This window comes from Notamacropus eugenii, chromosome 5 (genome assembly GCF_028372415.1).
Source record: "Notamacropus eugenii isolate mMacEug1 chromosome 5, mMacEug1.pri_v2, whole genome shotgun sequence".
NCBI classification, from domain to species: domain Eukaryota; kingdom Metazoa; phylum Chordata; class Mammalia; order Diprotodontia; family Macropodidae; genus Notamacropus; species Notamacropus eugenii.
In genome coordinates, this window is record NC_092876.1 from 223,816,086 (window position 1) to 223,829,396 (window position 13,311).

Below are 13,311 nucleotides of genomic sequence, written 5' to 3' on the forward strand. Positions count from 1 at the left end.
CATCCTAATGGAAACACATACATATATGTGTGTATAAATACACACACACACATATGTATAACCATACATGTTTATATACACATGTTTTAAATTGTCAGTCTTATTTATAATCAGGAAATCATTGCTTCTTGTATACCACATATACTATCTTTAAAATCCTTCAGCACAAAATGAAAGAAAAAAGGAAGAAAAGAAACACTATTTTAATTATTTTTTAAGAATATGAAAGTTCCCGGATACAACACAAATAAATACACTTGATCAAATTAATCAGCATAAGAAGAATTGGGTTCTCACAGTAAAAAGCAACATTCTACTTGAACTTTTTTTTAACCCCCTCTATGGATGGCAGAAAGAACAGATTTTTGGATACCTCAAAGTAAAATTCCAAAATCAGTGTCCTTTCCCCCCATGTCTTCAAGGTTATCTAACAAGGATTCAGGTCACTTGAATCTCAACATTCACCTTTAAACTATGTCAATGTTCCCCTCGTGTCTAGTTGGCTAAGCTTCAGTGAAAAAAAAATCTATCATTATAGAAAAACTTTGCACTACACTATGGGCACTGATAAAAACATATGCCAACAAAACCCTCAACTTGTAACTCTTCAACTGGATATAAAATTGACTCTAGGTTTCTGAGAAATTAACTTAAAATCAGTACTAATATATCTACTTTTAAGCAAGTAAAGAAAATAGCTTTAGAGACTTCTTTAAGAAGTTACCTAAGTGTTTTTCATCAAGTGTTTGTAAGAAGGTACTATGAGTCAGTTTTAAAAGTCATAAATGTGTTATACTCCTTTCAGTTTGCAAGAATACAATTTTTCATTTTCCAGGAATGGATATATTTTCCAACTCTAACCCCTTTAACCTAATTACTTGTACAGAAATGCCAAAAGCTTCCCAGACACTGTAACTTCAAATAAAATACATCCTTGTAAAGCATAGATGAGTATATTACATTAGATAATAAAAATTAGAATATGTATTATTCCAAGACTCTACCTCACAACTAAGAAAAATGTTGGCAGAAGAAACTGTTGAAGATATTTAAAATATTTAATATTAATGTGATTAGTCATGTTTTGTGATAATCTACAAATTTAAATTCAACAATACTGATAACTATTAAGTTAAAGAGAATCATAATCCAATTTTAAAATCTTTCCAACTACGTGTACATCACTGAAAAATGGAGTCAAAATTGAAATGCTTCAACCTCAAGAGATTTTTTTTTATACTCCAAAATGTTCTCATAATCATGCTTATATTGCAAAGACCTGAACATTAAATAAAAGGATTGACTGTCTTGCATTTATTTTTCAATTACCTAAAACTACAAGAAGCAATATACAATATCATTTTTAATTTCAAGGTGAGGATTAGGAAAAAATAGGCCATTTGGGAGAATAGGACACACCCACATTTGGTATCTCAACATACAAATTTCCTCATCTCAGATGTCTCATTGGAATGTTTATAAAAATAAATATTTTCATACATAAATACTTAATTGTAAAGGCTTTGTGTGGGAGAGAACATTGAAACTCCATGATTATGTTTTTCAGAATATGTGCTTTTAGTTGAAACATACAACATACATGGTTCAGTTTACAGAGAAGCAAACTGTAAATCTGAAATTATGGGGCTCAAGTCTCAGCACTCTTTTTCTTCCTTTTTTGTGTGTGGCGGGAGTTAAGAAAAAATAAGTTTTATTGCACATACAAAGGATTCTTAAGAGGGAAGTGCTTTGTAAACTATGAAATCCTGTATAAATGGGAGTTGGAATTATTATTAAACAGAAATTTTAAGAAATATGTCTGAATTTCTGTTCTTTAAAAAGTACCATAAAACAATTTTCTATTTAAGGCTCCATGGAACCACTTTGCAGGATCAATTACTGAGCCTAAGAGTATGCTATCACAATCACTAGTAATTTTAACAGGTAGGTATTTTCCGACTCTCCAGTTGTTCTTTTTATTTTAACTTTTGTGTATAAAGTGAAAGTGTGATGGAGTGTAGGTATGTATGTGTGTGTTAGTTCAATGGTTGGAGGGTTTTCTTTTTTCTTAGATGATCCCATATATAGCATGTGGCCCACAAATTCCGACAACAAGGGATTCAAAATAGGTTCAATTCTGTTCCTTCTCTGAAACAATCTTTTAAGTGCCTGAATACTGGGTGACATAAAAGGATAAGAGTTACTTTTCTGTGGTCTTTTGATATGTCTCTTCATGGTAGAGCCATCCATGAGTGATGGAAGAAATATCTTTTGAAAATAAATGGTGCAACTTCAAGTGTATTCAGATACATCCTTCCTGAATCTTCTAACATGTCTCAGTTTTTATTTGAAAAGGCCAGTTGATTTAAAATTTTGTTTTAGGTAACAAAATGTGATACTTTATATCACCCAGTAACCCGGAATCTTACTCTTTAAGCATACACTATAAATGTTGCTCTCCATACGTCAACGTAGGAAGTTAAAAGTAATAAAGGTGGGGGATGGGAGAGCACAACACGTAGTGAAAAGAAGGTTAAGGTATTGTCATCCCAGATTCTAACAAACTAAGTTCACACTTTGAATGTGACATACTGAAAGGTTAATGTTACTTCATAGAACAGTTACTTTTCATCTATAAGCATTGCTGTCACCACATATTTACGTAGAAGCACTGTCAGTTCCCAACAGTCAAAATATCAATACTGATACTATTATAATGGAGTAATTATTTTTTTGTTTTCCCCTGTTCTCCTCCACTGTCATTCAATAATGTAAGAATGGGTAGAGTTTTTCTTTTTCAGACTAAAGATATGTATTTTAGAATGGATTATATACACTAATGATAAAGTGGTGTATATATATGTATATATAGAGAGATAGAGATAGAGAGATATCTATCTATATATACATATATATCTATATATCTATATATCTATATCTATCTATCTATCTATCTATCTATCTATCTATCTATCTATCTATCTATCTATCTATATATATATATATATATATATATATATATATATATATATATATATATATATATATGGAGAGAGAAGAAGGATGGAAAACAAGAGAAGTGTCTCTGTTGAATTACAAAACATTATCACGGAAATATTTTCTTTTCATTCATCACTATATACATATATGTGTAAATTTTGGCTTTTAGTTGTATAGCTGCAAGCCAAAACAAGGAAAAAAAAAGCTGAAGAAAATGCTACTTACTCAAAAACAACACCTAAACAAAAAATCCACCTGACACTTCAGAATATACCAGGAAGGAATAATATCAGGGAAAACAAATACCTTAGTTGTCACTCAACACATATGGAAATAGTCAATAAGCTCTAATAGTCTATTTTACCATGGATACTTTTGCTCAGCTTCCACTTATTATATATGGGACAGGGGTACGTAAGATGACTATAGAATACTCATCCCCAAAGACTAAACAAGACAGCTACCATAATGTCTTGCACATTGTTGGCATATAATAAATGCTCACAATTAATACAACAACATTTTAAAGAATGGCGATTAATAAAAGATGGATAATGAAAAGGTTAGCAAAAATAAAAGTAGTCACTGATTCATACTGTACAAGCCTACCTGGCTTAGCCATTTTGAATTTCAATGTCTCTTCCCCCCCTCCCCACATATACAAAAATTCAATTGCAAAAATAAGTACACAATATAAATTTTTTTTTGGAGGGGGGATTACTATTGTTTTCATTCATTCAAAAAAAAAAACACCATGCATCTAGTTCGTGAGCATTCTCTGAACCAGAGAAAAATATTTTTTTAAAATAAAAAGATGCTATCTTCTTTTTCTAAAAATATAGTACCAACTATAATATCACAAATATTCTAGAAAAGGCAGAAATTCTGAGGAGAGTGAGTATGGAAGCCAGTATTACCATGTTAAGATAATCAGGACATTTCAGACAATATTTTGCTGAGATAATATATTTTTAAATGTATACCATTGTAAATTCTACTAAAGCTGTGAATTTTTAAGAGAAACATTAATCATTAGCAGTGATTTCAGTAGAATACTATAGTCATTTGAATAAACATGTGTATAATGTATCCAGCAGAAACAATTGCTCCTGGCTTTTTTTTTTTTAAAAGGAAATTAATTTTTAAAGTCATTCCAACAAAGTAAGCTATTGGATGGAAATGTTAGTTTATTCCTGAAATATAGTAGCAATAAGTAAAATAAAATTTTTTCACCTAACGCTTTCTATCATATAAAATATATTCCATTATTCTGTTACATCATTTTAAGGTATGCATGTACTAGAGAACCACCATGTGAAAGTTACTTTAAGTGTAAGCATAGCTAATCATTTCTCTAATGATATTACCAAATGTGTCAGATCTATAAAGTAAATCCAGCTAAATTAAAATCCCATTAGAGTCTAATGTTGCTATTCATAGTGTTATTGTAGTCTTAGCATTGTATAATGTTAATCAACTTTTTCAACATATTCACAATAAGGCAAAGTGATGATATGCATTAAATAAAATTGTGTAAACATCATAAACAGGAAGAAAGACATTAACATTCCAATTTGCAGTGGTTGTTACTTTCTTATCCACTGTCTTTTCTGTTTTAGTCTATCCTTAGTCTCACAAATGTCAACAGGTATAGTATAGAGTGCATTGATATTGAGGAAAAGCATTGATTCATTCAAATGTAGTATTACTCCAAGGATGCAACATACACATCCAGCTTTCAATTTGCCTGAAACTTATTTACTTGCACAGTTTATTCAGACTCTATCCATCGGTTCCCTTTATTTTAACAATCAAAATTCTATTTCAATCCAAACTAACTTTCCAATAGGGAAAGTTGGGATGTTAGATAATAGCAATAATTATAAGAAATCATTTTGCAACAACTGACAATACCTAAAACTTCTATTCCAAATAGTCAGGGATAAACCTTTTTAAACAGAAATAACAGATATGTTTTTTTAAATCAAACTATGCAAACTTCTTTTACATAAAGGGCATTTTTAGGTATTATCTTTTAAACAATCTTTAAAAACCAATTACATTTGCTGTTGCTAAATTGTCCTTACTAAAATACTATAGAATTGTTCATTTTGTGTGTGTGTGTAGCTAAAACACTAGATAATCTTAGGAATTTCAATCTGTTAAATAGTGATGCCTAACAAATCAAAATCATTTTAATATAATTTTCTTGCAGATTTACAACTCTTTCTAGGATCCATTTAAAAAGTAATAGGGAAAAGTGACACTAGAAGAAAGCTGTCTTAACCCAAAATTACTGCTTTATTTTCTGTGTATCATTTGTTGAGGCTGGTCTAACAGTAACTCAGTTGGTGGGGGGCAACAAAACAAAACAAGAGATGTGCTGATTAATCAAGTCTTATCGATTAGCAGCATGCTTCAATACTTCACATAAATGTCTGCAGAACAATTTCTCCCAATCACAAAATCAATAAATCAATGCAAAATCCTGGTAATTAAATTTATCAACTCTACATCAATAAATCTGGCACTTTATGAAAGTATTATGTGAAGTTTGTTCTCTCAAGGGATATATTGATCAGAGGCAAAGCGCCAAAATTTTCTATTAGAGCCAGGGACACAGGTATAGACCAGCATGCTCCAAACAACATGACATGCAATCGTTCAAATACACAGGGCAATCTTTTTGATTTTATACCATTAAAAGTGATTAACTTCATAGAACAAACTCATTATTCAATGAATCTGATCATTGAGATATCACTGAGATAGGGAAACCCCAACTTAGCACTCTTTACAATAAGAGGATAATTCAGAAATATAGAGCATGTTAGCCAAGTTTAGATATCTTCCCTTATACTCAGGGAAGATTAAGTTGAGAAATTCTAAGAATTGCCAGCTGAAACTTCAAAGTCAAATAATTCAGATACGACAATGTTATTCATTTGTCTTTTCACATTGCTAAAATGTTTAACTATTTCAGAAATATTGACTTGAACAATGCTGAATGACTATAAATTGTTGGAAATGTTATTTATGTTCACTTCCCTCCCCCCACTTTTTAGTTCATTATATAGCTATATAAGATAAAAGTGAGCTATTGATGGTCTCTGTATATAAAGGGAAGAATATATGTATTTGCTTATAGAAATATTCCTTACATGTCCACTTATTTTAGAACATGAACAAAAATCTAATTTTCTGTTTATGTGAGAGGGAAAATTACCATATGAAGGGAAAGTTTCTGAACATACTTAAAATCTGAGTGCCTGTATGCTAGACTTGAGTGTTAATTACTAAAGGTAAAAACTGTACCTACACACATACAGGGAGATCAAGTACAGGATTAAGAATCTTGAGGTAGTAATAGAAGAATAAAAACATGCGCTATTTTCAAAAAAGATAATCTAAATGAGACCTTTTATCCCTTGAGAAGGGAAGATTGAAAAGTCAACTCATTCAAATAACACTTACATATAGAAGCTTTATTCTTTCGGGGGAAAAAAATAGTAATAAGGCTTTATTACCATGCTATGGTTCTTTCATTTTAGACATGATTAATTAGCAAGTAGTCCCCCCACCAAAACTCCCACCATGCTCTTTTTTGCCTGGCTGCAGAGAGATCTACATGCAATAACAAGTAGCTATCAACAGTGTAAAGTCCAGTGTCATTTATTTCAAGGAGAAAATATCCAAAAGCTATTCTACCAATGCTTCACTCATATCTTAGCTGAAAGACAGAGCAGGAGCCTTTAAACACTTCAAGAAAATGTTTCTATAGCTTGAGTTTCTCAGGAACAATTTGGGGGGAAAAAGTTGAAACAGTAGATGCAATTATTTAATACTTAAAAAGTGCATATCATAATTAATCTGACAAGTGTATTCAACTTAAAGTTGAACAAGCAATTCTTATGACTTATATGTGGTAAAACCCTTACTCCACTAAACAAATAAAGATGGATGTAGTAAAGGACATTCAAATGTGAGCTCTGCAGCGGAAAATATATTCTCCTCTTAAATATATCACACTTGTCTTTAATATAACTGAGATAGTAATTAGCATAAGAGAATTAAAGAAAGAGGGATAAGCAAATTGGAAGAATGTATACTTGAATTGCCAAAAGCATTTTGGAAGCCTTCATACTATTCCAAAATATCTCAAGGTAATTTAAGAATCATATGAAAGTTGTTGTGCATAACTCTAAGCAGAAAACCTACTTAATAACACTAGATATCTACTAGGTCTATTAAAAGTAAGCTTCAGTTCTTACATAGTGGGATCACTTCTGCACTTTAACTGCTGCATCTTAAATATTTTATTCATACAATACAGAGCTAATAAATAGTTACTGTAGGTTCTTAAAAATAGTTTTCTTCCTTTCTTTTTAAAGATCTCTACTGGTCCAATCCACCCTTGCTTTTTCAGTTTTTATAAATTTAGGATCAAAAAACATCAAAGCAGTTTCTACCTCGAACCTAACTTTTAGAGGATCAATGTGACAAGTCGCTGCCTGATAGATGTTTCTCTTGATAAACGACTTGTTCAAAAGAGACATTGTAGCTTTCATTTCCTGACCACAACACACTTTTAATTTGCAACAGCAGAGCTGCTAGAGAATAAGGACTTTCCCACTTTCCAGTCTTTTGGGTTTCTGGCTTTGGTTGATTTAGGCCATGTATCTAAACCAAACCCAAGCTAAAAAAAAAAAAAATAAAATTCAATTAAAAATGAAAGAAAAGCAATGGAACTGCTGCTGTGCCTCTATATTATAAAGTTTTCCAGATTGCTAGTTGCTGATTATATAAATCCTAAGTGGTGATCATTTGTATAGTGGTCATTGAAACAGATGCAGATATAAACTTGGCTGCGCTTTAGTAGTAAGCAAAAATTCGGGGGAAATGCACATTTTGATCTGCAGCTAAGTGACATGGATTATATAATGGCCTAACCTCAACATGTTCTTTATATATTATTGTAATGATTATTATTACTACTACCCGGAAATCACATTTAACTATCAATACGGTGAACAGCCAAACCATCCAATTTCAGCTCTCAGCACATTGTCCAATCTCCGATTTAAAATTTATAAATGTAATATCCTCCTCATCACAAGCAGCAGCCCAATCTGCTCTGAATATATATTACAGCTTTAACATCACAGAGGGAAATCTCCCATCTGGCAATCTCATTCGCTCCAACAGCTCCGGGAGAAAAAGCTGTGCTCTCCCCTCCTTAAAACATTTCTCAGGGCAAATTATGTGCATCTAAAATAAACAGTCGTCTTATTGATCGCTTCAAAGTCAACAAGTTCCAAATGCAAAATTCAATCAAATCGTTCCTATTGTATAGGAGATCTGCGCGTATGTTTAAGCTATGTGGTCACCTACAGAGTCAAACTATAAGAGCACGCCTTGCGCCGCTGCTCTTTGAATCCCCCTTCCTCGCATTCACATTTGCGTGGTGAGAGCAGTGACCAGGACCGCACTCCAGACCCCTAGCAGCTTTGCCCTATCCTTATTTTTTTCCTTTTTTAGATGGAGATGGGAGACTGGAAGGGAGGTAGAGGTTGTGAGGAGATGGGAGAAATGGTGGCAACAACAGCGGTAGAAAGTGAACATATCCTTTGGTTATGCAAAATACTTGAATATCTTTTATTGTTGTTGTCCACTCAGTCTAAATTGGAGATCGGAAAGTATACATTCTGCATTGCAAAGAGTGCTACTGAAGTCCCCCACGCTCCATTTTATCTGACCTTTTTTTTTTTGGTACCGAAAGAGGAAAGAGAAATTTAAAATGAAGTCAATCTTGTGCCTATTTAATTCTGTCACATGTTCAAAGTAAAAAGCATTGACAGGAAGACAAGTACAACACAAGAAAAAATACCACTTTGTTCATCATTAGTAATTAAAGATATTAAGCGATCAAAATGTATTTTTGTTTACATGCAAACTATACCCCTTCCACACACTCACTGCTGAACACACATTCAGGACCTATTATCTCATAGAAAGGAATCACCTACAAAGTCAATAACATCAAGTTTCAAAAAGAAAACAAATTATATTTCAGTCCTTTGGGTGTACACACACACACACACACACACACACACACACATACACACATATATTTGTTCATTAGTAACCGTTTTTCTCTATCTCCCCTCCCCCAAGTCTCTGAGTTTGGTTCATTTACATACCATTTGAGTTTAGTAGTGTTTATACTACATTACTGGTAACATGCAACTTTGAGTTTAGGGTTAAAATCAATAGAAGTGGACATAAGCAATCAAAAGCTGAAATAGACAAATGAAAGCAAAATAAAAAAAACATTGTAACAAATTAAGATATTAAAATATAAATTATTTATTGTTAGCATATGTTTTACATGCAAAATGCTCACTGATTTTATCATGCTATTTCATTTGTCTTTCCTATTTAGATGCAAAGGAAGTAGATCCCAAAAACTGACATACCATAAACACTGGTGCTACTGATCATTTCTTGCTGGCAGCACAAAAAGCTGAATTGGATTTCTCACAAGCAGGAATTCCAAAGGTTGCTTTTCATTAAAGCCACTTTTCCTCTCAGCTATCAAATGTCACTGCCTTGAAACGTGGGCCCTTTCGTCAGGTATTCATTTAACCTACATGCATATAATTAAGTGGGAAAGCAACATCAACAAAAAGGGGATCTCAGATCACAAGAGAAGAAAGAAAGGAAAAAAAGCACATGACCAGGAATGCAAGTCCATGTCAATTTCACTCACTCCCATTGAAACTAACAAGAGCTCCAGGGAGGATAGTAATAGGATCAGTGGATTGTATATACCATTAAATTATACATCTTTCTCTCCCGTTCCCAGCCAACAATACGCCCACCACGCTGTACCCCCTCCAAGATGATGTGCTTACATTTTACTGCAACAGATCCTCTGACATTTTCCCGTCCCCCCCAGCTAAGGGATTGTAATTTAACCTCAACTTTTTTTTCCTCCAAGATTCTTATTTACACTTCTTATTTACTTAGAAGTTAGTTGCCGAAGAAAGTCTAGCCCCACCCTGTACGTCCACTTTCTAATTTTTTAAGTAAAGGAGAGAATAAGTAAATCCAATTAAGAGGAAACCGGGAATCTTGCAATCTCGAACTCTTAATCTCATACAATTGTTAGCAATGATTAAGCAGCAAAAATATGCATTACAATGTTTTAGTGCTACTTTCTGCATACAATTAGACAGCAGGTTGGCGTATTTAATATAAACGATTGCAAGTTAAATTAAATATTTACAGTACAAGTCGCCGGTCTCTTTTCATTGCAGGTCTCGGATATATTTAGATTTAATTTTTTTTTTCAAACAGTAGAAAACTACAAAGATTCTCTTACCTGAGTGTGTGGTGCAAGAACCCGATAGGTTAGAGTAGCATCGATCCGATGTGTTTGCTGATGAATGGGAGCTCGGGTTAAGTGAAGGTGCCTATGATTTGAAATCATTCCAAGTTTTTGAAGGGAAGACTGACTGCAGCCTCTGCCATGTTGGAATTTCAAACCCAAAACAGCTGCTTGGAAGGAGCCAGCATGCCAGAGGCTGGGCGCAGGCGCAGAGCGCCGCCGAGCCAAATTCAAATCACTTTCACACTAAGAGCCAAAGATCAGTTTTCAAAGGAGAGAGAGAGAGGGAGAGAGAGAGAGAGGGAGAGAGAGATCGAGATAGACTGAGGAGAGGGAGAGAGGAGAGCCAGCAGAGACAGCGGGGCAACGCTGAGAAAGAGAGAGAGAGAAAAGGAGAGACAGGCAAAAGAGACAGAGGCAGTGGAGAGAGAGAAGGAGAAAGAGGAGAGCCAACGGAGAAAGGGGGAGAAAGAGAGGAGGGAGGGAGAGAGAGGGAGAGACACGCAAGAGATTCATGTGCAGGGAGAGCTCAATGGCTGCGCTGCACAGGGCCCTGGCTGCACGGGTCATGTTACATGGCTGGGGCTGCTGCGGCAGCACAGGAACGTGCAAACGCTGCCTGGAGGTGGCCAGGAGGTCATGATTAAGCGGGCGGGGAATCGAATCGTTTTTTTCTGCTTCTCTCTCTTCACTCCTTTCACTCCCCAGGCATCCCAGTGAATGAGGGGAAATACCTTGGGGAGGGGGATCATCCTCTCTTTCCCACCAATGCCGCCGTCCCAACCCTGTTGGTCAAAGGTCCCCCAGCTTTTCCCTCCTGGGCCACACGGGTGCCTTCAACTCCCCAGGCATCAGCAGTGGCTGTCCTTCTCATCCCACACCCCCACCCTCCCTGCGGCAGGGACACAGGGACGGTGCCTTCTCCTTATCCCTCTACCAACAGCTGTGACCAGATTGCCCCCTACTCCCTTACACACGCACACACATAAACACACACACGTACACTCACTCACTCCCACGCCACCGTCCTCCTTCCCCTAGCCACTGCCCATCTTAATCCTTCCCCCATAGACCTAAAAAGATCTCACCGGGTCCGGGGGACCTAGGTCCCCACCCACGCCTTGTCCCAAGCTCCCAACACCAATCAGAAAACAAATGACTCAGGCTCCCGAGAAGAAATAACTTCAGGGGAGATAAAGAATTAGTCTACTCGGGTCCCTTCCCGCTCCCCCACTCCACCCCCCACTCCCCAAAATGAATAAATAAAACAAGTGACTAGGTGTGCGGTCCTCTGTGTCTCTCCTCCCTATCTCCCCCAGGCGGCTTTGGCTGAGGAAAGCAAGCGCCCGGGGCCCCCAATCCTGGCGGGTGAGCCGCCTGCACAGGCTGCTTTCCAGACCCCTCCCCCCACAATGAAGCAATCTAGGGACCCTGGAGTGGGAAGAGGGTTGAGGCTTTGTGGTGCCGGGAGCGAGGCGGGAGTGCAGGGGTGGAGGGAGTGAAATGTGCAGTTCTGTGTGTTGCTCGCATCCCAGCGAGCAGTTGCAGTGCTGATTGTCTGTTGCTGAGATAGCCTTTTGTTCCGAACATAAGGTTTAAGAAACACACACACGTTTTCTGGGGTCTCTTGTTAGATGTAAATGTGCTGCATCCAGACGCTTACTATGCAGTGTAAGCTCAGTTGGCTTACTAATCACCCCGCCCCACCCCCAAACAATCGTGATCATTTGAATGGGAACCTCATTCACACTTCTAGGCTGCGAGTATTGCCTTCAACCTATTTCATTCTAGAGTAGCCAACCATCCAACTGAGATAATAAAGCAAACAATAACATTTGATCATGATGTCTACGAGATAATGTGCCCAGCAAAAAGTTCTTTAGGAATTGTAATGAGAAAGAGAGTGAACTGAGCAATAATCTCTCTTCCTTTTCATTAAATATGACTTTAGTAGATAAATGGATAGTTTATACTTTGGCCTGGTAGACATCATCCACTACCCTATATTTCAGCCCAGTCAATAATGAAGAAGGTGAATTGCAGGGCTGATCAGGAGTCCATCAAAGTGGAAGTATGTTACCATTGAAGGCTGGAGTTAAAATGCACTTGTTTAGTACTGACAATTCAGCACTAGGATGTTAACATTTTGCAGTTTCTTTTCTAAAGTTCTAAAGTAAAGGCACAAATGTATCTTTCCAGATGTGAAAATGCTGCCTGTTAAAAAATGTAGTAGCTTTGACATTGTATTCATTTGTTAAGTTTCATACCACTGGTTGATGGACTTGTCTAGCGCAAAAGGGGAAATAAAATAAATGCTAATTAAATAGAGGGCAAATGAAAGTGAAATAAACTATTCAGGATTTTACCACGGAATTGTTAGGAATGAGATTTCTATTTGAAGTGCATTCTGACCTTTCCATGTATTTCTTTCTGGTTAACTTAGAGATAAAACAAAAGAACTTTAGTCTGATGGGAGGTGGAGTACTGAACCTCCTTTGGTGATACACATATATAATAGTATAAAAGAAATTATTGTTGAATAGCATCTGTTGGCTTCATTTGTTATGAGTACACAGGGATGCAAAAACGAAGCAGTAATGAATACGTTTTAGCAAGTTATCACCCTTTTACTGATGACACGCAAAAGTTATTCTTGTTCACCAGGAATGAATGGAAGATGTCCTTTTCAATTTAAACATGTTGATCTTTGTCTTTATTTAGTGACAGACAGCAGAGATCATCAGGTCTTTAACAGGTAATTCTTAGTACTTATTTGCAGTTTCTTACGATAATCAAAATGTTGAGTAAGGATTAAAATGTCAATATAATATACTGTCAAATCTAAGAAAAAACTTTATGACTTAACAAAGCCTTTTATCTAGCAAAGTCCAAAACATAACAGATATATATGCACATCTATT

The 13,311-nt window shown here is 35.7% G+C and overlaps 1 protein-coding gene across 2 annotated transcripts in view; it reads right to left on the reverse strand.

The window, feature by feature from the left end:
* The window catches only part of FIGN (fidgetin, microtubule severing factor), a 183,043-nt gene extending 171,533 nt beyond the window's left edge, over positions 1-11,510 (reverse strand). For both annotated transcript variants that reach the window (XM_072612167.1, XM_072612166.1), the window contains exons 1-2: positions 10,385-11,510; positions 9,477-9,646 (exon numbers count right to left, since the gene is read on the reverse strand). In XM_072612167.1, coding sequence (XP_072468268.1) covers positions 9,477-9,501 — 25 coding nt within the window. In that variant the 5' untranslated portion in view covers positions 9,502-9,646; positions 10,385-11,510. The remainder of the gene's footprint in view (positions 1-9,476; positions 9,647-10,384) is intronic.
* Positions 11,511-13,311: the final 1,801 nt, after the last annotated feature.